The 27,187-nt window shown below is 39.8% G+C and overlaps 1 protein-coding gene across 1 annotated transcript; it reads left to right on the top strand.

Annotated features, from left to right (window-relative positions):
- The first annotated feature begins 1,443 nt into the window (after window positions 1–1,443).
- On the top strand, window positions 1,444–27,187 carry LOC110539798 (transmembrane protein 45A-like). Its single transcript, XM_060370114.1, has 6 exons — window positions 1,444–1,467; window positions 15,705–15,894; window positions 16,977–17,165; window positions 18,656–18,840; window positions 23,110–23,255; window positions 26,898–27,187. Exons 1-6 carry the CDS (start codon window positions 1,444–1,446, stop codon window positions 26,980–26,982), a joined length of 819 nt encoding a protein of 272 aa, XP_060226097.1. The 3' UTR covers window positions 26,983–27,187.

The raw sequence follows: 27,187 nt of genomic DNA, 5'->3' as shown, positions 1-27,187 counted from the left end.
CTGAGAGGGGAGGAGGGAGGGGCTTATGGGGGAATACAAAGTGAATAAAGTGTAATTAACAAAATAAAAAAATAAAAAAGAATTAGGCATTCCAAAAGTAATACTTTTATTACAAATTGAAAACTGGAAAAATGAAGGAGTCACAGGTTTTGTTACTCAGTTACTTTAGAGAGTTCTAAGGATAGGTGGAGTCTTGTTCTATCATGTCTTAGGTACAAACTGATACACAAACAATTATATAATAATGGTTATTATGAGTACCCAGACACAATTTCATTAAAACAAATTATACGTAGTAAAACAAAGTAGAAGGGTCTTATCTTTATCTACCTTTGACAAACTCTGTAAGGCTGCCTGTTTACTTTTCTCTGTCTGTTATTTCTTTATAGACCCTCAGTCCTGTAAAGTAGTTGTGTTGGGGATGGGCCCCTTTCTTTGCTGCATGTAGAGACAATTCACCTTCCAATGCCAGGTTTCTGAGTCCTTACAAATCAGACATGGTTTCAGGTGGTGGTGTGTGGGAGGTGTCCTTTGATGCACTTACATGCTCAGTAGCCTAACCTTTGCATCTGAAGCAGGTCTAGTCTCTGCTTTTATCTCTGAGGCGAATCAAAATGGTCCTTTGGTGGAAGGTCCAGTCAATTGAGCCTTACAGGAGCAAATACAATTATTTGAGCCCTTTCTCTCCTTTTTGTCCATTATCTTTAGTCTTTTTTTCCTGTTTGGGTTATCAACCATTGAGAAGGAAATTGCTAACAGCTGAGTCTATGTGGTCTGTGGTCCCACAAGAAACTTCTGAGGCCTTTTATGGATGCCAGGTGCTGGATAACTAATGAAATGTTGCTCCAGATGAGCTTATCCCCCAGCTTTAATGAGGAATTATGAGGGTTCAATTGTTTGAAAGCATCACTTGTTTGATGAATAGGGTAGGGCTTGTTCTTTCCTTTCTTGAGTAATCTTTGTGTTATTACATTTAAAATTTTACTTACAACAAGAAAAATGTTTTGAAACTTCATCATCATCATGTGTCTACAAGTCCAATCTGAGGTGTTATAAGCAGTGGATTCTTGATTTCAGAGTATCTGTGTTTCTGGTAGATACTCAATAGGATTTCAAGCAGTTACCAAAAAGCCAAGGCAAATTCTTTGTTGGTATAGGTCTTGCCATGTACAACCATAAGCTAAAACTTAGGCCAAAAGTCACTAGTAACTTGGGATAGAGACCCTCAGAGAATTTTCCTAGGTTTTCCTTTTATGAACGCTAGATCATGACAATTAGATCATGAACTCTAATTGTCCCCAAGGGCCCAGTCATTACCCATAAGAAGAGTGCTCTAGGCTTAGAAGTAGATGGTTGTTTGGAATCTCTACTTTTTAAAGTATTCCACAGGGCTTGCTTCCCACTTCTCTGATAATAGGGTAAACTGAAGAATATGGAGGTGGTATGGCGCTCTGTGGAGTAGGAGAGGTAAGATATTTTTTCTTAGCTCCTATTACCTGTTGCTTTCTCTTCAGATGTTTGTACACAAACAGAATCATCTAGTATGCTATAAGTTAAAGTTTCTCTTTTTATTCGCTCTTAATGTAATCCCTTATCTTGTTAGAGGGCTACAATGGCTTGAATATAAGGTATGTCAGACCATTTCCCTTGATTCCTGCAAAATAAGTCTAGCTTTAGGACAGTGTTGTGATTTCAACTTCTATACTTTCTCAAACTTCCGCATCAATCAGCTTGTTTTGAAACCTCAGAGAGCAACAGGAAAATATTAGTTTCTCTCTCTTTAGATTCTGAGAATAAGGTTATCCCATCTTTCTTGTTGCTGTTTTGTTTTTTCAAAACAGTTTCTTTGTGTAGGAACTAAAGTCTCCCACTAGTTCCCATCAGTGTTGGGTCAATATGTGATTTTAGTTGTAGTTGTGGGTTGGTTTTGTTTGCTTGTTTGTTTGTTTTCATGAGCTTGAGTGCTCTCATGTTTAAAAGTGTAACATTCCTTTGGCAAATTTTTCCTTGAATGAGTATGGAATGTCCTTCCCTGTCTCTTCTGATTAGTTTTAGTTTAAAATCTCTTTTCTCATATATTAAAATAGCTATGCCTGCTTGCTTCTTGGTTTCATTTGCTTGGGATTTCTTCTTTCAATCCTTTTACCCTAAGATAATATCTTTACTTGATGATGAGGTGTGTTCGTTCGAGTCAGCAAAAATATGGATCCTCTTTTCTAACTAGGTCTTCCCAGCCTATTGGAGGCTGTGTAAGAAAGCTGTGGACTTACTGTGAACTATGAATGGGGCAGGGGCAGAATGTGCTTCCCACAAGGTGACCTTCCAGAAAGAATTGCACTTGAAGGCACAGGCATGAAGAGAACACCCTGGAATATCCACATTGTCTCTGTGGGAAGGCAAAGGGCTGGAGGAATAGTCTTCATTCTTTTCACATAACCAAAGATGGAAGAGATAACACTAGGTATATTCTCTCACTGTACTTGCCCTTGTTTACGCTAGCTGTAAACATCACCTCATGTTTTGCTTTCTTCGATAATAAAAATGAGAAGTACTTTGTTTGTACTATTCTTGATCTCAAATGCTTAGAGTCCCCTGCTACCCTACAGGTCTTTGGAACATTCTTCAATCTGCAGAGACTTAGCCTTACTGGCCCCGGGTGGGTTGACATTAGTTTGTGTCTTTATTGGGGAACTGAGGCAATTGATATTGAGAGTTACTATTGAATAGTATTTATTAAATTCCTGTTATTTTGTTGTTTTTTTCCTTTTGATTAACTATTCTTAGATTATTCATTCCTTGTATCATTTTGGATATAGTTAACCTCTTCAAATTGAAACTTTTCCTCTAGTGTCCTTTGTAAAACGGGACTGTTGGAAGTTGTTTTAAATTGTTTTTATTATGAAGTGTTTTTCTTTCTTTCTCCATGACTTGTGATTGACACTTTTCCTGGGTAGAGTAGTCTAGGCTGTCACCTGTTGTGTCTCAGCATTTCTAGAACATCCATCCAAGTCCAAATGAATATGCTACAAGGTTGTTCAAAGAGAACAGCAAGGAAGAACTAGAAGGGCCCTTCGTCTACACCACAGGACTGGCTGAGTCCAAAGGGGAGGGAGGTAGGCTGGGAGGAGGGGTTTAGGTGTGTGGGAAACAAAAGGTTTAAGAGTACTCTGGAGACTAAAGAATGGAGAACAGGATTCATACTTGAGTCACAGCCAAATGTGGGGTCCCTGATAAAGAGTTGATCCATGGATTGGCAGAGAGTCACACACACACACACAAAAAAAAATGGAGCTGGACCAGAAGGAATGACTGAAGGAGAGGAGGAGAGGCAAGGGAGAACTAGGGAGAGGCTCTGTTTTCCTGAATATCCAGCTTAATAACAGGTACAGGACCTTGAAATATATGAAATAGAGGATGTGAGCTGAGCACAGCATGCATCTATCACTATCCTGCCAGATAAACTGTGCCTTTTCTCCCTTATGTGCTTCTGTCACGGTGTTTCACACTGTATTGTATATTCTCACTAGTTGTTTTTGGCACAAGTACTATGTGTATGAATGTATGTTATGTGTTCAATGTCAGCCTATGTTTTGTTTTAGGAAATTTTCAGCATTAACTGAGAAAAGAGGACTGGATTTCAGAAGTTCCTTTCTTATCTGTACTGCTCAGCTTCGGAGTGAGCAATATACTGAACCTGAGCAAGATGAATGACTCGGGAGTTACAACTGGGCAGGCAAACTTACAGGTTAGTTTGTTATTTCACTGTGTGCATCCAGTCACTGTGTAGCTCAGACTTGCCTCAAAATCATGGTCATTAGGGCGTGCTGCAGTATGTCCAGAGTCTTTTTTTGCTTATTGATTTGGAAAGAGCAAGAATGTTTGACTTTACTAGGTATTTGCGACACTGTACAAATCACTTACTTGCTTTGAACTTTAGTTGTCTTGTTTGTGATGGGGCTGTGACATCAGGTATCCAGGGTGGTGAGGACTCTATGGGGTTTTATTAGCAGAGATTTCAGAGTTGTGCCTGTTCTATGGTAGAATGTGATTAAAGATGGTAATCTAGAACCTGTCAGCTTTTTTTCTGGTCCCCTTGTCTAACGCTGAGGAAACATGCTGTCATACTTGACCAACAGCAAGTGACCATGGAGACAGCTTTTCATGGATGCAGCTTGTTGAGACAAACCCCAGAGCAACCTCCTTGTAATGATTCTAGGGAAATGTCTTTTCTTTTATGTTGGCCCTCACATAATAGGCAGAAAATATGGATCTTCAGTGCTGACTTTTATTTCACTTGAATTCTGTGGCATCCTCCTCTCTGGACCGCCAGGATTCTGACAGCTGGTGTATACGTAAGGTTTTGCCACTGGCTCTAAATTTTTACCTGCCCACTTTGACCATCCATCCATCCATGTGTCTGCCACTTATGAACTGACACAGCTATCAGGTGTTCTAAGAGTTCAGGAGTCAGCAGTTAATAAATGAAAAAATAACTCTGGATTTCTGGGGGATTTGTTCTAGAAAGGGCATGGAATAAGCACAAGTAAGAAAACTTTGTATCATATTAAAGACACCCAAGCCCCTCAGCTTCCCAATCTTAATCATCTTAATCTTCTCAGTAGTCTTCATGTTACTCTCTCTATTTGTCTTTGTAAATAAGCGTGTTGGAATAGGCTGTGATTACAGTAAAATGTTTCCACATTCCTTTAAAATTTTCTCTCTCTCTCTCTCATCTATCTAATCACTTTACCGCTGGATCCCAGCCCCCCTCCCTCCTCTCCTCTCAGTCCCACCTTCATCCTTCCCTCTCCCATTCCCCCCTTTCCTTCTCAGAGACGGCAAGGCTCCCATAGGGTACCAACCCACTCTGGCATTTCAAGTTGCAGCAGAACTAAATGTATCCTCTCCCTCTGAGGTCTGGCAAGGCAGCCTGGCAAGGTGAAAGAGATCCAAAGGCAGACAAGAGAGTCAGACAGTCTTTACTTCTATTGTTAGGGGACCTACACAATGACCAAGTTGCACATCTGCTACATATGTGTAGCAGGAGGTCTAGGTCCAGCTTATTCATGCTCTTTGGTTGGTGGTTCAGTCTCTGTGAGTCCCCATTGGCCCAGGTTAATTGACTCTGAAGGTCTTCTTACGGTGTCCTTGACCTCTCAAGCTCCCTCTATCCTTCCACTGACTCTACCACAACACTCCTATTTGGCCTATTGTTTGGCTGTGGGCCTGCATCTGTTTCCATCAGTTGCTGGACGAAGCCTCTCAGAAGACAGTTGTGCTAGGCTCCTCTCTGCAAGCAAAGCAGAGTATCATTGATAGTGTCAGAGGTTGGCTCTCTCCCATGGGATGGGTTTCAAGTTGGGCCAGCCATTGTTTGACCATTCCCTCAATCTCTGTTCTAACTTTATCCCTATACTTATTGTAGGCAAGACAAATTTTATGTGGAAGGTTTTATGGTTGGTTGGTGTCTCCTTCCCTCCACTGGAAGTCCTTCCTGGTTACGGGAGGTAGGGACTTCGGGCTCATTAACCCCCGCTGCTAGGGTCATTCCCATAGACTCTCCAGAACCTTCCCTGTAAATGCACACACACACACACCCCACACACACAGATTTTCATTCTATTTTATGGTACCCCTCAACCCCTGGTCTCCCCACACCTGATTCCCACCCCTTTAACCTACCAACACCCTCTTCCACCCAATTCTCTCCCTCCATCTACTTCAGATGTCTAATTGATTTCCTCTTCTGGGTGAGATTCAAGCATCCTTCCTTGGCTTCTTTGGGTCTGTGGATTGTAGCATGGTTGCCTGTACTTTATGGCTAACATCCACTTATAAATGAGTACATACTATGCATGTCTTTCTGGTTCTGGGTAACCTCACTCAGGATGATCTTTTCTAGTTCCATCCATTTGCCTGAAAATTGCATGATGTTTTTGTTTTTAATATCTGAGTAGTATTCCATTGTGTAAATGTACGACATTTTCTTTATCTATTCTTTGGTTGAGGGATATCTGGGTTGTTTCCAGTTTCTGGCTATTACAAATAAAGCCGCTAGGAACATAGTTGAGCAAGTGTACACATTCTGCTGATTTCAGGGTCCTTGAACATGTCCTTGTTGGTCTGAAAATAGAAGGATGCCACAAGCTTGGTCCTGAGGGGGTTTGGTCCCAGGTACAGCTGTGTGCATCACCTTCAAACTGGGAACAGATTCTGCTAGGAGGATACCTTGGGCTATTAGCATGGAGAAAAATGCAAATGCAATTTGGGGTTTGTTCCTCGAGAATACCTGGTGACTGAGCACCTATCTTGTTTCAAGCAGTCAGCATGAAAATAGAAACCTTGAAATTAAGGTAAATTAGGATGATTTCGAAGAAGAACACGAGGGAGCATGATGATTGAGGACAAAAATGTGGGGGATTCATGACACAAGGGAAGTTTCCCCAGCTGTAGCTTGCCATTCAGGGTTATGATGATTCTGGTTGCAAGCAGGGCCAACCTGCCTGTGGAAGAGATTATGGAACTGGAAGGCTCAGTCCTAGAGTAGAGTCTAATGAATGGCTCATTTGAGTCAGACACACCTGGCTTTTGATGGGGAAACCGAAAAACTTCCTTGAGCTACTGTGGGCAGATTGGCACACAAAACCTTGCTGTTACTGCTGATAAGCATGTCTGTTCCTTTTCCCTTCCCCTCTTGTTTATTCTCCATATTTTCCTTATGTAACAATGGCAAAGACTACACAGGGTGAGGGTTGTTGTTTTCTTTATAGGTGTTTTAATGATAGTGGGTGGTAGGCAGAAAGAAGGGATTCCCATTGATAACCATCTCCTTCCCTGTACCATTGATTCATATGAATAGTCAGGTGCCAAATTCCAATGAGACAAATTTCATGGGTACTGTCAATTATGTCCTTTACAAGTGAAATGAAGAGCAACCCGTAAAACCTCTTGTGAATCTGGGAGCGGCCACTTCTCACATGAAGATCAGATAAGAAGGAATCTTCTGAGGCAGGATTCCTTTCGTGTTAAAAAGTAAACCTTGTTTTACAGAAGATCGGCCTAAAGCCAAAATATGAAGAGATTGGTGACATACCGGAGGATGAGATAGTGGGAAACATAGCAGTTCTTTTAATGTGATAGGGACCTTATACATCCCTAGAACCCTACTCGTAAAGGCAATGGGGCCAAGACCTTTCTTGCTGAGTCCATTAGCACAGCCATGGACTCATAACATTAAAAGAAAGAAGCAGAGGTGGGTGGAGAGATGGTTCAGGGATTAGGAGCACTGACTGCTCTTCCAGAGGACCTGAGTTCAATTCCCACCACCCACATGGCAGCTCACAAATTTCTGTAACTCCTATTCCAGGGGATCTGTCACTCTCACAAGGACAAACAGACAATAAAAATACCAATGGACATTTAAAAAAAGAAAAAAAGGTGGTGCTGGACCTCTGTAGTCCCAGCACTCAGGGAGGCAGAGGCAGATGAATCACTGTGAGTTTCGAGGCCAGCCTGGTCTACAAAAAGAGTTCGTGACAGCCAGGGTTATACAAGAAAACACATGGAAAAAAGGAGAAGAAGAAGAAGAAGAAGAAGAAGAAGAAGAAGAAGAAGAAGAAGAAGAAGAAGAAGAAGAAGAATTCAAGTGTAATGGTGGCAAATCTCCAAGCTGCTGTTAACTCATTTTCAAGCTCTGTTCATCACTGTCAGACTAAAAATAAGCCAGAAACATTCTTTTAGTGAGTGCCAGAGTCCACAGGCTGCTTGTAAGATAACCAGTGAGAGAGTAAGGGTATGCTGATGGCAGCAAATGCAACTAGCTGTTCCTTCCTGGCTCCAAACTAATTAGCCATTCAGTCCTGGCTTTCAAGTAATATCACTGAAAGACATAGTTCTCACCTCCAAAGGAGTAAAAGACACCGTTTATTCTGTGGCCATGGCCCAGATCACAGATTTAGGCTATCTAATTTTCCATGTTCCAATGTGAAAGTGGTGTCATGAAGATTTTTATAGCTTTACGGAACAAAGAGAGTCCTAAATCAAGGCAAGTTTAAAATATATTGGTGGGTACGTCAGAGAAGAGGTTCATCAAGATTCAGGGAGCGTTTCTGTAGGCCTACAATGATATCTGATGACATTCTTAGCTTTTGGGTAGGTGGATCTGCTAAGTTAATAGATTCCAAAAGGCTTTTATCTATTAGTCACAAGATATTAGTTCCTGTGCAGGGGTGGCTAAACATCACAGTTCGTCTTAACCTTGTCAGGATATTTGGAATTTGTAGCCTGTGCCTTGGACACTGGAATCTTGAGAGACAGTGTTATGGAACACTAGAGTTTCTACTCACTGTTATGTTATTACAAACCACAGAACACGAAGTAATGACTCGTGTGTGTGTGTGTGTGTGTGTGTGTGTGTGTGTGTGTTTTCTGGTGCTTTGTGTGGCTCAGTAAACAGAGTCTCTACATACATATTAGTGGTAACCTCTCTCCCCTGCAAGTTAACAATAAACAAAAGTCTTTGGAAAGGCGAAGAGAAAACACAAGAAAACTGTCCCCTCCAAAAACAATGACCCAGAAATATTTTTGCTACCTTAATGTGTGTTTGAGCCACTGGGGACTCTTAAAAGTTTTCATTTCTAACCCTCCTCGGTGACATTCCCACAGCATGTGATAACAGATTTGATGGATCAAAAGCTAAAAGACTGACTTCTGTCTTTAGGGAACAATCATGTTTCCCTTAGAAAATGCATGCATAGATCTCAGTGAAGTGTTGGATACAGACAGGGCATCTGACAAATAGTCATTGCTCTCTCTGTGGCTGTGACCCCTGATTGTTAAGGCATGGAGAATAGGAAAAGTGAAGACTGAAATGCAATGAGGGTTGAGAGATGCAGATGGAGATGGAGGCTTAAGAGCTCAGCCTTGTTTGTGATGAGCTATTTGGCTTGAGCAAGTTACTTACCCTGACACAGTCATGCCAAATATAAAATGGGGGGAGTCAGTTCCATGGAATTGAAGCATTCTGTAACTGGAGGATAGGTGATGTTTAATAAATATAATTTTTTGTGTTATTCGTTTTAGACAGATTTCTGTTTGACACTTGGCTTTATTTTTACACAATGCAAGGTGTATTGTAATCCTCGTGGCATTTAGCTCTTAATTATCTTTAAATAAGAGGTGGTGATTAGGAGCATTAAGTATGTACGTGTAAGACATCTTGACATATGTTGAGAATCCAGTTGCTATCCACCCATATCTATTCTTATTTCCTTCATTTAGCAGTACAATTGGTATGGACAACCAAACTTGCAAAGGAGGCATAAAAGAATTGGTATCTGAGAGTTTAGAAAGAAAGGAAAAAATAAAGAAAGAAAGAAGGGAAGAAAGAAAGAAGGAAAGGTAGGTCAGTCTCAGGTCTCACCCATGGAGATTCTGATTAATAAATCTGGGGTGAAATTAGACATTATGAAAATGCTTTATGACTCTTCAGAAGTTTGCATATGGCTCCTCAGATATTTTGTTTACATGGTATATATTCACTAATAAGTGGGTATTAGACATATAATATAGGATAATCATACTAAAATCTGTACACCTAAAGCAGCTAAGCAAGAAGGAGGACCCTGGGTAAGATGATCAATCCTCATTCAGAAAGGCAAATGGGATGGACATTGGAAGAGGGAGAAAACAGAAAACAAGACAGCAGCCTACCACAGAAGGCCTCTGAAAGACTGTACCCAGCAGGGTATTAAAGCAGATACTGAGACTCATAGCCAAATTTTGGGCAGAGTGCAGGAAATCTTATGAAAGAAGAGGGAGATAGAAAGACCTGGAGGGAACAGGAGCTCCACAAGAAGAGCAACAGAATCAAAATATCTGGGCCCAGGGGTCTTTTCTGAGACTGATACTCCAACCAAGGACCATGCATGGAGATAATCTAGAACCCCTGCACTGATGTAGCCCATGGCAGCTCAGTGTCCAAGTGGATTCCCTAGTAAGAGGAGCAGGGGTTTTCTCTGACATGAACTCAGTGGCTGGCTCTTTGATCACCTCGACCTGAGAGGGGAGCAACCTTACCAGGCCACAGAGAAAGACAATTCAGCCAGGCCTGATGAGACCTGATAGGGTAGAGTCAGAGAGAAGGGGAGAAGGACCTACCCTATCAGTGGACTTGGAGAGGGACATGGGAGGAGATGAAGGAGGGAGAGGGGGATTGGGAGGGGATGAGGGAGAGGACTACAACTGGGATACAAAGTGAATAAGCTGGAATGAATGAATGAATGAATGAATGAATGAGTGAATGAATAATATGAGGGGCGGAGTTAAGTTTCAATAGCTTGGAGGACAGAAGGATCACAGAAGAGGAAAGAGGCACAGGAGGAGAAAGAGCCACATGGGTCAATATGAAGAGAAGCACATGGCTGGATTGGCATGGATGGAGGAAAGTGGCCCAGATGAGAAACATAAGGAAGTATTTATAGAATTACATTCGGGAAGCAGTTCAAACAGAAATTATTAGAGTGATTGGCATTGGATGGAGGCAGGGAGGATAAGGATAGTTGTTTAGCAGAGAATATCTGCCCAGCCCCAGGTAAAATAAGGCTTATCTAAAATCTATCAGGTGCCTGTGTCTTTTATTGATTTGACAGCGGGTTAAGTGAAACCCCTGTAATAATTATAGGCTTTAATAATAAACATTATTAGCCATTTCAGTTTACTACAACTTCCTTGTTGCTTAGCCTCCCAGGGTCTGTGGATTGCAACACGATTATCCTTCACTTTACAGCTAATGTCCACTTAGGAGTGAGTACACACCTTGTATGCCTTTCTGGATCTGGGTTACCGCAGGATTTTTTTTTTCTAGTTCTATCAATTTGCCTATAAATATCATGATTTCATTTTATTTTAAACAGCTGTGTACTACTCTACTGTGTAAATGTACCAGATTTTCTTTATCCATTCTGCAGCTGAGGAACATCTAGGTCGTTTCCAGTGTTTGGCTATTATGAGTAAAAACTGCTATTGTTATGGGTTCAGGACTAGCCACACACTGACCAGTCAGACACCAGACTCAGACTGATGAAACTTTATTGAATGCTGAACAAAACTGACCAGTCAGGGTCATAATCTGGACTCAGGAGACTATGACACTGGTCTGTTTCTAAGGCTGTTTTTTTTTTTTTTTTTTTAAATACAAAAAACCATAACCAGGTAACAACCAGATAACCAGGTATGGGAAGTGAGGGGAGGCAGCATTACATCATTTTGACTAGCTAAACATAATTTATTTTGTTCCAAGTATATTGTGTTATATCTAGGTAGCTGGACAAAGCACTTTAAGCTCATTGGCTGGGATTTAGGGTAGCAGAGTTGTTGCAGGCTTTCCAGCTTTCTGGGAGTAAGGAACACATCAGGATGTTTTGGTCTTCAACTCAAGCAAAGCATGCATTTAACATCTATTGTTTTGTTCTAAGCATCAAGTATTGAACTGTTGAATTATCCTTGTCTCAGGCATGTAGGCCTGAAAACATGAACTTAATTTCACCGTATGATCAAAATGGAGACATGGAGGCAAAATGGCTTCTCATATGCTAAAGGCTACAGTAGGTGTTAAAGGACGTACCACAATTATGTGGAGAACTAAAGTAGGTCTCAACAGAGGGACTACAGAGTTTAAACAGGTCACAGCACTATGAATATAGTTGAACAAGTGTCCTTGTAGAATAGGGTGTCCTTTGGGAAGTGCAATATTTTTTATTAACTCTTTGAGAATTTCATATATGCATACAATGCATATTGGTCATATTTACTCCTATACTCCTCCCCTTAATTTCTTCCAGATTGAGCCTTCAACACTATATCACCTCCAAACTTTGTGTTCTCTTTCTGTCTCTGTTTCTGTGTGTCTGGCGCTTTCCACAAATTATCCACCGTGACCAAGTTGAAGATTCCCTATGAGTCTAGTGCCATCTACTGGAGTGTGGTTGATAGGCTAAGGTACATACCCTTAAAAAAACAGAAAACAAAAAACCAAAATCTCCCTAGGATTTAATCAACTGTCAATGACACCTCAACTAAGAGTATTCTATTCCCACTTCTTGCTGGACTGTTGAATAGCTTGATCCTGTGAGGTGATGGCAGCTACTATAAGCTTAGGGAAGGATCAGTCATACCATGTCCAGAAGACACTATTTTGCTGTGGTCATCTCCAACCTCTGACTCTTAGAAGCTTTCTGTCTTCTCTTCCTTGGTGTTCAGAATCACAGGAGAAGGGAGGCCAGAGTCAGTGTGATATAAATGTACTATTTGTGGCTGAGCACATCAAAGACACTTAGTCTCTGGACTTTGATCAGTTGTAAGTTTCTGTATTAATCACTATTTACTACACAAAGAAACTTCACTTATCAAGTCTGAGAGCTGCATTAATCTATGTGCATATAGACAGGAATTTAGAGTATAATTTTATACTGTGTCCATTCAGCAAAATATTAGTAGAATATTCACTCCTGGCACCTGTGAGCTCCCAAACCATGGATTCTTAGTCAAATTTATACTTTGAGGCTGTTTCCTCCTATGGAGTATGCTATAAACCCAATAAGAGAGTGACTGGTTACCTCCATCTCATTTATGCCAGTATTTCCCCACGGACATATTTTGTCACATTGGCTTTTATTGTAGTTCAAAGCACTGCAGCTAGGTAATGTGGATTATGGATGTCCCCACCCCAATCTGTCCAATATTAAAAAAGAAAAGAAAATAATGGAGAAGAAGGTTTAAGCGGGGAGAAGGAAGAGTAAAGATGGGAAGAGGGATGTTAACTAATAATAAAGATGCTTGACAAAGCCTAATGGAAACCTACTATATTATAAGCTTCATATGTAGTTTGTATATTTATAGAAAAAAGCTTAATTGGAATAAGCCTACATAGGGAATAATGCTTCTCCAAGAAGCCACAGCTTGTCAAGTAAAAAGCCCAGTGCCATGTGTGGGATGCCTCTACTGGAGTTATTTGTCAGAGATCAACACACTTTAGTCATAGGACATGAAAAAATCAAGTTGATACTAACTCTTCCCTCCATCTTTTGCTTAATTTTGTCTTAACTAACTCTCAAACGATCCTAATGAGAGCTGGTGTTGACATCCAGCCCACACAGCTTTTTTTATCCCACCACATTAATTTAAAACTTACAAATCCACAGTGTGTTTCATTCCTGTTCTCAGCAATAAAAAAAAAAGTTCTTATTAAAGTCAGAGATTCTTCCTTTAATTGGTGTTCTTGAGCGGGGCTTGGATGAAGAATGATACTCAAGAATAAGATTTTCTAAACTTTGGAAATCAGGACTAGGTTGCTTTGTGTGGTAGAAAGGGTTTTGCAGATGGGATTAAGGATTTGAGGTGAGGAGATCAATTGTATCCAGTTGGCCCAATGTAATCACAAGGTCTTCATACGGCAGAAAGAAGTAAGAGGGCCAGTATCATAGGAGAATGGAGGTGGGGTTCAGTGAGAGAGGGTTGAAGATGCTGTGCTGCTGGATTGAAGTTGGAGGAAACACAGAAGCCAAGACATGCAGGAGGCATCCAGGTGTAGAAAAAAGATAGGGAAAGGGGCTAGAACCTTTAGAGGGATCCCAGCCTTGGCCACTAGACTCTGCCTTTGAAGCCTTGTGACTGAGCTTAAAGACAGTAAATATGAGTTGTACTTTATTAGATCAACAGTAAAACATTAAACCAGGAGTATTTTTTGTTGTTGTTGTAGAAGCTACACCATTCTTCACCACTCTAGAGGTTATATTTCCTTTTGAGTTACCATTTGTTTATTGGCTGTAGATGTTTGAGAAAATCATCAAATGTCTGTTAACTAAGCCCATGCCTTCCGGCAAACAGCCAGTACTGGAAGAGGGCAGGGATGACCTCTTCTTTTCACAAATGCCCTCCTGAAGGCAACTCTATTCTTCGACACCACTCAACTAGGCTCAGCACTTCCAAAGTAGCTCTTGGTTCTTCCTCCCTCAACCACACTGCCCTAGATTATTTTAGCCCTAGCTGAAATTTTCTTTTTCTTTATAATAACTCTTGTCAAAATCAGAAATCAGTCATTCCTATCTTGTTATTTTTTTTAATTAGTTAAAATACTTAACTGTGTGTGTGTGCACACATGTTATGTGTCTGTGTGCATGTGTGTGTGCAACGATGTATGTGGAGGTTGTGTGATATGTTTGGGAAATTGGATTTCAGTTTCTGTCTTGTTGTTCTGCTGTTACGTAGCATACTCCATGCTAGCTGGCCTACCAGAAAATTCTACTGCTTCCTTCTCTCATCTTGCCATGGAAATGCTGGGATTACAAATGCAAACCACTTGAGTTCCAGGGACTTATCTTGGGTCATCAGGCTTGTATTCTCTACCTAGGTAGCTCACTACACGGCCACTTAAAATTAAAAATAATAAATAAAACATAAATTTCCCAACACCGAAGGACTAAGAGATATTTTTTTTAAACTTACACACCAATGAAAATTGACCAGTGTTGTGATACCAGCAGTAGAAATTTGACTTTCACTGTATTTGACATGTAAAGGTTCCTCTGTGTCCTCAGTTCTGTTGTTTGAGGCTACACACACAGCAAGGTGCCAATTAACCAGCTCTGTTTAGAAGTGAAAACCTCTCCCCCAATCTTTACATGATTGTATATAGGACAAATATAGTGAACAGGTATGTCATTCATTCAAAAGTTCTGGACCTTATATAAATTATATTGGATTTTAAGTGTCTCTTCATTATTAATTGTAACATTAAACAACAAACTTGGACATTCTTTGCAGAAAATTTTTTACTTGGGATTGTGAAATCATCAGTTTTACACATTTTTTTTATATAAGTTGAAACATTTCTTTTTATATAAATAGGAATAACTGTTTGGAAAAAAATGCCCACGATCTTGGTTAGAATTACTGTCATAAACTACTTACCAACTGAATTTGTCACATTTTTCTGAAAAAAAAAAAGTGTTTTGATGTGAAAAAAAATGGTTTTATAAACCAGCATTTTCAAATATTAAAAAAAGGTCTGGTAGATCATCATTTCTCAATATACAAAAGGAACACTTCCAGGGGACATTTATTAATATATAGATGGTTTTGGAATAAAATTTACATGCTATAGATCGGTGTTCATTGAATAGATTGAACCAAGCTCTTTTAAGACTACACGTCTTTAAGGATTAATGGCTCAGCTCTCCAATCAAAAGATACAGGCTAGTCAAATAAAATTTTCTTTGTGTTGTCTACAAGAAACTCATCTTAGCTTTATAGATAGGTACCACCTTAAGGTAAAAAGCATGGGAAAAAAAGTATACAAAGCAAATGGGGTCCTACCCTTAACCAAAGAATTTCAGGGAAAGTGTTTTGGGATCTAGACAATTCATTTAGGTTCTTTAAAATATGTGCCTCAATTTAAAATAGTAACCCTTTTCCAACATTTATGCTGACAAAATTAGGCTAGAGATTGCACATGAAACACTTGACAGGTGCCTAATATATGGTTCTTATTGGCTGAAATTTTTAATTTTTAATGTGTTATTGCTAACATCGTGAGATCTACTGTGTACCCCTGGCTACCAGAAGATAGTTTGCTGTATGGAGATGGGAATGATTGGCCAGGTTCTAGAATTGAAATGCATATCTTCTATTTTTTCTTATCTGTGCAGAGCACAGGGAATTTCCTAGGTCATGCTCTCGCCGGATCCTTCTTGATTATCTTGGGTCTTTGGTGGAATTCGACGGATATTCTGAGGTATGTTTGCAAAAAGGAAAAGCAGACTTACCATCATTTTAAAGCATGGATTCATCGAGCAGAACTTTTGGGTGGAATTATAGTAATTGTCCTGGTTTCAGTCGGTGAGTGCTTTTAACGTCAGAGTTCTATGTTCTTTTTGCATGTATATTTTCATGTGTATAAAAATGATTTAATAGAAAATAAAGTACTAAAGACAATTTTGTTTGCAAAATACCTCTTTATATATTTAAATTATAATTTCAAGCTGTTATAATTTTTCAAGAAGGTGATTGTTGATGTGTACTCAAAGGCCATTCATTCTTTAGTGAATTAGTCATAGAATTTAATTTACCCTTCCCATTTCGGTGAATTTTCTTCATGAAATTGTTGGAATCAGTAAGATAATTTTGTATCAATTGCACTGATCCATGATTTAAAAAAAAAAAGAAAAACTGCTTGCTCTATCAAGTTCTTCTGACTCTAGGAAGGCTTCAGTAACATGTCAGTGCTGGAAGGTTTGGGAAAGGAGTCAGTGCTAGGGAGGGCCTTGCTTCATGCACTCATTTATTTCTCTTATTTTCTGAATTGGAGAAGTAGTCAGACTGGATACTTTGTAAGGCCTTTGAAAATTAAAAAACAAACAGAAAAAACAAAACTGGTTTTGGAGTTCTGCAGATTCTCCATCATAAAAGACAAAATATCCTATCTTCCTGTTACACACTTTCTTCACACTTTATTAATGTCAATAGATTGTTGCTATGGACTTCAAATTATAGACTAGTCATTATTTGAAGAGAGGAATTTCTTTGTCAATTTCTGTAGAGCATTAGATAAGGCAGTATTCCTAACAATGTTAACTTGTTTATGGAACAGTCTGCATGCTGTCTGTCAGGGCTGGTAAGTTGTCTGTAATTATGGAAAGCTGAAAGTACAAGTATTTTATTGAAAAGAAGAGTGGCCTTATGTTAATGAAGTAATATCTAGAAATCAAAGAATCTGCTGCTGTCAGGTTGATTTCTTAAATATAAACAACCTAATCTTCTGAGATTTCACTAAATTAGAATGGGTTCTTGAACCAGAATGATTGGTATTCAAGAACTGGTTTCCTAAGAGGACAATAGATTCAAACATGCATTAACACATCCTCCTGCATAATAGGAGCTTATGGAGAAGGTTACTTGTACTGTGATGTGCTCTTTTACAGGCATAACTGGCCTACAGTTATATGCTGGTCACTCAGAGACCCAGTTGTCGCGGCTCCTGCGCTTACAACACATAGTTATGTATGTCTTCTATGGGCTGCTTGGTGTGGTGAGAATCTTGAACAGTATCATTCATTCATTTTCGGTCTCCTTAACCACGCTGGCATTGTCAAATGCCTTCTTTTTACAGTGTAAGTATCAGTATGTTTTGGGGGTCATTATCAACTCTATCTATATCTAGGTAGCTTTCTATAAGGCATATTTGGTGTCATGGTATAGCCTTGATTGAGCAGACCATTTCTATATGGGTGATAGTCAGATATTTGGGTGTCAGAATGTCAAAGATCTTCCTTCCCTCCCAGTTTATTTAATAGACCTGAGCCAGCAGAACCATTCAGTGTACTTCATGTTTTACCCCTATCTTAAAGGCTCCCCAGTAGTGGTCATTTATTCTTTGGCTTTCTTGGAGATTATCATTATTTCCACTTTTCATAATGATTATTAAACAAAACCACAAGTCCTGAACATCTTGAAATAGAAAGACTTTTAACATCTGGATATTTCTATCATTCGCTGACTAAAATTATTCATGGAGCAAAACTCTGTTAGTATGTAATAGTAACTCAAATATTCAGTCATATAGAAAATGAGGTTCTTAGGGCTACAGATACAGGACAGAAGTTAGGAGTAATTGCTGCCTTTGCAGAGAACCAGAGTGTGACTCCTAGTACCAAGTCAGGTAACTTGCAGCTGCCTTCTTCTTGTCTTCTGGGACTCCACAGAGGTATGTGCACGAACTCCCGCCCTGACACACATAGATTAATTATAAATAAATCTTCAGAAATGAGGTACCAATTTTGTTCAATGACAAACTGCGCATTGTGTCCACTTAGTCTCTCATCTTATTGTAAGAGGAAAGAAAGCAAGTGTGTAATGCCTTGTCATCATTCACAGCGTCATCATGTAGGAAGCACATTGATTATGGAAGCCTGCAATCCCCAAATTATCAGAAGGCAGCCACTTCCTACCTCTTCCCCTTGACTTCCATATCTGATGAAAGAATGTTTGCCTATTATTCTGAGGACAAGATCCAGATAGAAGATGTGTCCCAAAAACCAACAACGTGATCCTGTTAGATCAGAGTATTGCTATAGTATACATTTCATGAATGTGCTTTCCTCTTTCAGTGAAAATGTTTCGATGACTTTGGAATCTATTCATGGGATGAAACATTGCACTCTTTTACCACTTCTTGGGAGCTAAGAACATTGCAAACAACATTGCCATGTCTATTTAGATCCATGCTTGTGGTTTATGTATGTGCTTACATCTCTGATTAGACTAAATGACCTGATGTGAGGCGTTTCCTTCAGCTAATTTATCTGTATTGTTGCATGACTTGCAGCCCCTTTAGGCTTCTTATCCATCATTCCACACAGAGAATTCTTTGACATATAGGGAAGATGCCAGGTTGTGTAAAAGGCAAAAAATAAATGTTAGAGGAGGGTTATCATTCTAACATTCAACTTTGAAGAAGCAGCGATGACAGCATGCATGAGCATGGATATCAGTTGGCACTTGTTTGTTTATAAGTGTTGTGGACAGAGAGAGGGAGACAGAAGCTATGCATAGCTTTTGGTTCCATAGGAAAAAGCAAACTGTTTTTTTTCTCCTCTGTTAGCTTTTGTCTTGTACAACCACGATCGTGTCGGGGCCATAGTGGAAGTTTATTTGCACAAAATACTGGGCCTCATCACCATTTCATCAGGCCTGGTTTCCTTCTCGGAGGTCATCACAAACAATAACTTAACTTTGGGGCTGCTGCGGTCAAGTCTCACACTACTTCAAGGGACCTGGTTCTGGCAGGTAAGCTGGGACTATGAGGTGACGGCCATGTGCCTGCTTCTTCAGCTTCTCTCATTTTGGTGAAGCATGCTGCTCTGTGGTTCAAAATCTCCATGATAGATTCTCTGCAGTGCTAATGTTGACCTCTGAGAAATTATGTTTTTGTGAATGTTTAGTGGTCCTGGGAAGAATTACCAGAAGAGCTTCTGAGGAGGTGGGTGGCAGGTACACAAACCTGAGTAGAAACTCTGAGATGATGCTTTTACTCAAAAGCTGTTTGTTATACTTAGACATTTTGCTGCCTGATAACCAGTAAGGTCTAGACATTTGCTGAAGGCAAGACATGGAGAAAATCAATCTTTGCTGTGCTTTATCACCGCAATAGAAATCCTCACTAAAACAGTCTAAATTGAAATGTATTTGCATGTGGGGCCCAACCACATCCATTGAAAAAATATTCTTTATTTTGAAATTCACCAAATTTCAGATCATGGAGCTTAAAGTCTGTTTTCTTGTGTTTTATGGTTTTAGATACAATGTTTTTATTTTAAGGTAATTTTTTACGTAGTAGGAACTAAGTTTCATGTAGTAGGAGCAAAGTTTTCTTAGGAAATGCTCCTGGCAGGCTCATGGTTTCAATGCTTAGTTCAAGCTGGTCGCTTAATTTCTGCCATTGCATCTTGGAAATACTTAGTTTTGCTTTGGCCTTTTTAAAGTGGCTTTCAGCTAATTGCCTGCCTTGAGTTTCACAAAAGGCTATGAGTTTGGACTTTCACAAAAGATTGGGAGTTTGGACTTTCAAACGATATTGGTACTATTAAAAATTTAGGGATGCCAAGAGATAGTATAAATGTGTTTTTTTTACTATGAGATAAATGGCCATGAGCCTCAGGTCGCCACATAGTAAATGGTCAGCTGTAAAAACATACATATAAGTAATGCTATATGAACCCAACAGGTTATATTTGGGAATGTATGTATGTATACTATATACAAATACATATATGTGTGCAGTAACAATAAAGACAAAAGAGATAAACAGAGAGAAGTAGATGGGAAGCTTTGGAACTGGGAATGGAAAAGGAAAAATGTTCTACTCCAAATAGAATTTCAAAAATAAACAATAATAAACTCAATTAAAAATGTCTCTTACCAGGAGTCTACTGAAGGCATCTGAAAGACTCTAACTAGCAGTGTTTTCAAAGCAAAGACTCACAACCAAACCTTTGGCAGAGTACAGGGAATCATAAGAAAGAAGGGGAGTTAGTCTGATGGGGAAAGGATAAGAGCTCCACAAGAACCAAATATATCTGGGCACAGGGTCTTTTCTGAGACTGACACTCTACCAAGGACCATGTATGGATATAACCTAGAACCTCTGCTCGGATGTAGCCGGTGGTAGCTCAGTAACCAATTGGTTTCCCATAGTAAAGAGAACAAGGACTATTTCTAACAGGAACTCAATGGCTGGCTCTTTGACCTCCCCACCCCCCAAGGGAGGAGCAGTCCTGTTAGGCCACAGAGGAGGGCTTTGCACCCAGTCCTGAAGATACCTGATAAAACAGGATCAGATGAATGGGGAGGAGGTTCCCCCCATCAGTGGACTTGGAAAGGGTCAGGGTGGAGATGAGGGAGGGAGGGTGGGGTTGGGAGGGAATGAGGGAGCAGGATACAGCTGGGATACAGAGTTAATAAAATGCAACTGATAAGAAAAAAATAAAATAAAATAATTAAAATTAAATAAATAAATAGAAAAAAGAAAAAACAATGTCTCTCACAAGCTCATGTTTTAAATGTTTTGTCTGCATATGGCAATGTTATTTGGGAGAAGCACTGGAAACTTTAGGAAATAGGATCAAGTTTGAGAAAATAGGTCTCTAGGGGCAGGGTCTTGGTAAAGTCTTGTCTTTAGTGCCCTCCTCTCATTTTCTCTGCTTGCTTTCTGCGTGACGCTCTTCTCTAGCATGCCCTACTGCCCCACCGTGTCCTTCTCAAGTACATGGACTGAACTCCCTCGCTCTTCTAATTAGTTTTGGCTTGACATCTACCTTGTCAGATATTAAAATGGATTCATCAGCTTGCTTCTTAGGTCCATTTGCTTGAAATATCTGGAGTGATGTCTATCCTTGATGATAAGGTGTTTCTTGGAAGCGGTAGAAAGATAGATCCTGTATTTGCATCCATTCTGTTAATCTGTGTCTTTTTATTGGAGAATTGAGGTTATTGATGTTGAGAGATATCAATGAACAGTTTTTGTTGATTCCTATTATTTTGTTGTTGTTGTGGTGGTGGTGTGTATGTGTATGTGTGTGTGTGTGTGTGTTTCCACTCTTTTGATTTGCTGGAATTATCCATTCATTTGTTGTATTTTCTTGGATATGGTAACCTAGAAAGAAATAAGGGAAACAACACCCTTCAGTTGGAATTTTCCTTCTAGCACTTTCTGTAGGGCTGGGTTTATAGATAGATATTGCTTAGATTTGGTTTTATCATGGAATGTCTTATTTTCTTCATAGATTGTGATTGAAATTTTTTATGGTTATAATAGTGTGGAATGGTCTATTAAAGTCTTTGGAACACCTTTTTAGGCCTTTCTGGCATTTAGACTCTTCATTGAGAAGTCAGGTGTCATTCTAATACATCTACCTCTTTATGTTACTCGGTTCTTTTCCTTTGGAGCTTTTATATTATTTCTTCATTCTGTATGCTTAGTGTTTTGATTATCATGTGCCAAGGGAAATTTATTTTTTGGTCCAGTCTGTTTGGTGGTTTGTATGTGTCTTGCATTTTGATAGGCACCTCTTTCTTTAGGTTAGGGAACTTCTATAATTTTGTTGAAATACTTTCTGAGCCATTGACTTGGGTTTTTTTCCCCCTCCTCTATTCCAGGTATCTATTTCTCCATTGTGTCTTCATTGCCTGAGATCCTTTCTTCCATCTCTTGTACTCTGTTTGTGAGGTTTGCCTCTGAGGTTCCTGTTCAAGTTTCTAAATTTCTCATTTCCAGATTTCCCTCAATTTTAGCTTTATTTGTTGCATCTATTTCTACTTTCAAGTCAAACTGTTTTATTCATTTCTTTTCATTGTTTGTGTTTTCATATATTTTAAGGCATTGTTTTTTACTACCTCTTTAAGAACCTCTGTTTATTTACTCATAAAGGCTGTTTTAAGGTCTTGTGCTTCACCTGTGCTGCTATTCTCCAGAATTAGCGTGGAAGCAATGCTGGGCTCTGGTGGAGAGGTGTTGTCCAGGATGTTATTGTACTTTTACACTGGCATCTTCACATCTAGGGCAGGGATGATTGCATGCTGATATCTGCTCTTGTCTTTGTTGGGTGGGTGTCTTGTTTCTTGGTTTCTGTTGCCTTGGTTCTTAGTACAGCTTGGTGCTGTATGCCTGGTAGGAAATTCCTCTGGGATCTTGCTAGGTGTGGGAACTAGGGCTTCGGGGGGTGGGGGGCTGTTTCTAGGTGTTGAGAGCTGGAATTTAGGAATAAAGATGGTTTGGGAGGGCTGGGTGGTTCATGGGAGGCATGAAATCGGGGTGTTCCACCATGATCTGCTTAGTCCCCTGGGAATGGGGTACAGAGTGAGGAGAGGCCAAAATAGGAAGTCTTCCTCAGAGCTGGTGTTGAGACAGGGGGATTGGGTCTGGAGGAGAAGAGGGAGAGCTACTATCTGATGCTTGCCTACCCTTTCCTCTTGGTTCTCTGTCAAGTTTGGCTGGTAGTTTCCCAGGGAATGCCTGCTGGATCTGGGAGCTGTTATAATGGGATGAGTGTGGAGGAAGGGTGGAGAAGAATTGTGTGATCTGCTGGAGATAGGGGCTGAAAGGAGGTGGGAGGCCATAGCAGATTGTATGCTATGGAGGTGGGAAAGAGACTTGGGGATTAGATTTGGAGGAGAGGAGGGAGAGCTGAAGATCTGCACTTAGCCTACCTACTTTCCTGGCTGGACTCTATTTTACAATCTTATGTACTCTAACTTTGAAAAAATAGAATGAATCTATATATGTGAACTCTCTGAGTATCTTCACATAACAAATAATGCTTACCATTCATATCTTGAAATTTAATCATTAAATTTTCTTAAATTTTTTTATAAAAACTGCCATTTAATAAATATATTGTCTTTGTTACTAAATCAGGTCAAAACGTGGTTTTTATCTGTGGCATCTCAGATAATAGAAATTATCTTAATCACCAAACATTTTTAAATGTGCCATTGTTACCAATATGTTTCTGTATTTTAATTTTTGGGTTTTTGTTTTTGCTATGTTTTGACTTATAGATAGGTTGTGTTTTATATTACCCGAGAGAACATCTTGAATGGGATCTGATGGATCATCACAACAACACTCTTCTTTCCATATACTTTTGTTGGCATTGTTTACTTACCCATATCATCATTGGAGTGAATTATGCTGCTATCAGCTGGTAAGTTAGTGATTTTTATTTGTGGATGTTCCTTTTCTTTTTTTTGGCATATGATCATTACGTGTTAAGAATACTGAAAGGAAAAGCTTGAAAGGGTCATCTTCTTCCTGCCACAGCTCCGGGGCTTCCTGATGGAGACCACAGACCTTGTGGTCTGTCAGAGTACAGCTCTGACTGCAATGTTCTGTATCCGTGGTGTTTCTAGTGTTCCACTTAGCAGCCACTAGCTCTTGAGCGCTTTAAAGGTGGCAAGTACCACATTCATTTCTGTAAATATAAGTATCTAGTAAGGCATAACCTCTTATTTAATATTTTTTCTAAACTACACATTTACTTTCCAGTCAGTCCTCGTCCCTAATGCATTTCATTCTAGACTTTCCAATCAGGCACTTCCTGCTAGTCAAATTAAGTGATTATCGCTTCTTTCAAAGTTCCTGTGATTCCTCTAAACTGATTCCACCAGATGTTTAACCAGTCAGCGGTGCTGGACATTAGTGCATTTATGGGAGTCCTTCCCACTGTCTCATGCGGTCAGAAGGACACACTGTCAAACATGTAGCACATACACAGTCAATTGATTGTTTGCCACTAAAAGATCGGTGTTCTAGATAAAATTAAATACAGCACACAGCCTTCATTTGTTTTGAAAAAGTCTTATGTGCTTTTTAGTTTTGATTTCATATTGATATTGGAAAGATAATATCAAGGTTCAGTACTAACCTTTCTGTGATTGAATATCTGGCTAATTTGGTAGTTAGGATTTCACCAGGGGTTTGAAGCTCATCCACATGTGATGAAGTACCAAACACTGTGTAATTGGTTTGGCGCAGCACAATGATTATCGTATAGCCTAAGCAGAATATAAAATTGCCACTCCAAGGATCCTTAAAAGATGAGACTATCTGTGCCAGTTTCCTAAAGTAATGGTTCAAAGAAAGCCTCATCCTATCTCATACCTGCAGTCTCAAACACAATGGCTTATATCTGGGAGTTATCTGCTCAGAAATCTTGCTATGTGCTTAATATGTCTTTCTTACACTTAAGGTCCACTGTTGTGGGTTATTAATATTTATTATTGATTTATATTTTACTAAACCAGCTGTATAACCAAATCACCACACAGAGACTAGGATATATTTAATTAACCTAGAGCACAATGCTGGGCAATGATTACTCCATCCTAAATCTCCAAGCCTGCATAGTTTCCTACCATTCAGATTTTACCCATTATACTTGCTTTTAGTCATATCTTAGGTCCAGTTCATCTTTCCACGTGGTTCCAAGTCCTGTCCTGCCAACCTCTGTCTCCTCCTTTCTGCTTCCGCTCTCTCCCCTCCAGTTGTTTAAGTGACAATATAGAGAACAAATGGTGGCATATTTACACAAACTTGCGACAGGTGATGCTTAGAATAAGCATCACAATGCAATGTCCCGATTGAAACCAGATAGTGGGGTAGAGAAGTCAGCATTTGAATGAACAAGGGTAAACTGTATACATTCCACAAGAACACTATACCAACAGTCCACCTTCACACAGAACAAGATCTCCTCTATATACAGAAAGTCAACAACCAATTAAAAACAGGTTTTGCAAGTGCTGACTAATTTTGATGAGCGAAGCAGAGATTCTCCAAGTGCCAGACATATGACAGTTAACTGGCAGGGTGGCCATTCTCTTTCTCATAAATGTGAAGGGAATAGATGGAATCAAAAGAATGTATCTGCTCTGATTTTAGCTCCTAAAATTTGCCCCCTTCTAGTGACTAGTGGTTATTTTTCCATTCTTGTTCGTTAACTTTCTCTTGGCCCCCCTGAAGGCCATTTCTGCATCTCTAAACTTAGAGCTACGAGAAGCAAATAGAACCTAGAAAGGTGTCTGACTGTGACTGAGTCTGGTGGCTTGTGATAAGGCCACACATAAACCAGAGAGAAGAAAGGTAGGGTCACTAGGGATATGTTAATAATTAACTCACGGGCTAGAGAAACGGCTCCGTGGTTAAGAGCACTTACTGCACTTCTAGAAGACTCTAGTTTGGCTCCCAGCACCCAAGTCTTTCAGTTCCTGACCACCTGTCACTCCTGTTCTAGCCTTCAGGGTGCCCTCAGACGTGGTATACATACCCAAAGAGACATAAATTTAAAAAATTAAATAATTTGCTATAAGCAACTGCATGTACTTTAATTCTCCACAAAAAATCTCAGTAATGGAACTAGTCAGCGAACAAGGCAATCCTTCACATTTTATGTGTGTTACAGGTGTGCAATGAGGAAATAATGTGTGGTTTGAAAAGTGACGGAAGTTCTCAGGCTTTTCACACGTTGCTATGTGTTGGCCTTTCATGACGACGAAGTAGTTTGAAAGTTTGAGGACAGTGGGGACAATATTAATATTCAATAATCAAGGTAAATTATTTTGAGCCACTGTCCTTGGCTCCGGAGTTAACAGACACTTCAGACATTATTGAATCATTGTTTATTGGAGGAGTTAACAGCGATCGTCAGCAGAGGGTAAATGCTTAGCTTCTATTCACAGAGAAGTAATGTGACGCCCTGTCAAAGTGTCCAAAATGTTACATGCCAGAATCTGTTCAGGCTGGCTGGGTTTAGGATGACAGATGGGATGAAGCCTCTGCTCTGCTGTAGCTTTAGTGGGACTGAGAGCTCAAGAAAAAGCTCGGAACGCTGACAGGGGTGGGCGGAGCTCCATCAGAAGGTGGGCAGAAAGGGAAGGTCAAGTGTGGGTGGTCTGGTGAACTTTCTCTTAAAAGAGTGATCTGGGGGACTTGTTTTGTCAAGCATCCTTCCATGGTCTTCTGTGTTGTTAGAAATCTTATTCATGTGATCAAAGCCACTGTGTCCTTATGAAAATCACACATGGGAGAAGATTTGCATACGTCTTAATACCTTTTTTTAGCAGAGGCTCAGAAAACCTGCTGCCGGTGAGCCCCTAAGTAGCTTCCGTTCTTCCAGAGTAAAAAATTCATCATCACTATTTCCCCGCTGAGGTTCTCTTGAAGTAAAAATGGTCACAGGAGCGAAAATAGTTCTCCAACCTTCTGAACTCACCATGGACAGGGCAGCCACCCAGTCCTGAGAGCTCCCTGCCCTGCACAAAAACATATTTCTGCAGAGGCAAGAAGGGATTAAAAATCAACACAGAAATGGCATAGGGCCCAACTTGGGCTGCCACCCATAGAAAGTCACAGATTCGTGTACTTCCTTGGTAGGAAGTGAATATATATATATATATATATATATATATATATATATATATATATTTTTTTTTTTTTTTCTGCAACCCATGGGTAGGTTGTGATTTTGATGCTGAAACTCCACCGGTCTCAGTTTCATCCCACCTTGCTACAGCCCACAGATTCTTCCATTTGTTTTAGAAACAATCAAAAGGTTCTGGTGTGTAGTGAAGCAATTATGTAATTCATTTCAAAGCCATACTCACCTATTTCCTCATACTCTGCTTTAATCTGTATACATTTCCGGGACTCTCTAACCCCAACCAGAAGCAATGTGCTTTTTTTGAGTAGCCCCCTCCAAGTACTGAAACAATATAGCGTTAGCTGTATACTGTGCTCAGCGATTTTAGGTTTCACATAACCAAGATTATCCCCTAACCTCCCCATCCAGGTTGGTGAAATGGAGACTTAGGAAGATCTGCTTCACAAAAGTTCCACTCCTGAAACAGACTGAGCAAGACTCAGACGAGATGTGAGCTTGATGGAAAGCCATTCTCTCTACACAACCTTTTCTTTATTGTCATCAGCGCTGCTTTCATTTTGCTTTTAACCTGAATTCCACGCACAAGGGACCTGTACTGCTTATTGCTCCAAGTTTGTTAAAGTACTTAAATGTAACTGTTTTATTTTTATCTTTGAAAGTACTTTTGGTGACAAGTTTATTTCACACACACAGTATTA

Source organism: Meriones unguiculatus, chromosome 17, assembly GCF_030254825.1.
Source record: "Meriones unguiculatus strain TT.TT164.6M chromosome 17, Bangor_MerUng_6.1, whole genome shotgun sequence".
Classification (NCBI taxonomy): domain Eukaryota; kingdom Metazoa; phylum Chordata; class Mammalia; order Rodentia; family Muridae; genus Meriones; species Meriones unguiculatus.
The sequence above is the reverse complement of the archived record's forward strand: the minus strand, read 5'-3'. Positions and strand labels throughout refer to the sequence as shown.

What these genes read in the sequence shown, in the direction of transcription:
- LOC110539798 (XM_060370114.1), top strand. Translation starts at nt 1,444, where the DNA reads ATGGCGCTCTGTGGAGTAGGAGAG. An exon ending in AAATGCCTTCTTTTTACAGT is followed by an intron (nt 17,166 to 18,655) that starts GTAAGTATCAGT and finishes CTCCTCTGTTAG; the next exon opens with CTTTTGTCTTGTACAACCAC. An exon ending in AATTATGCTGCTATCAGCTG is followed by an intron (nt 23,256 to 26,897) that starts GTAAGTTAGTGA and finishes CTCCCCATCCAG; the next exon opens with GTTGGTGAAATGGAGACTTA.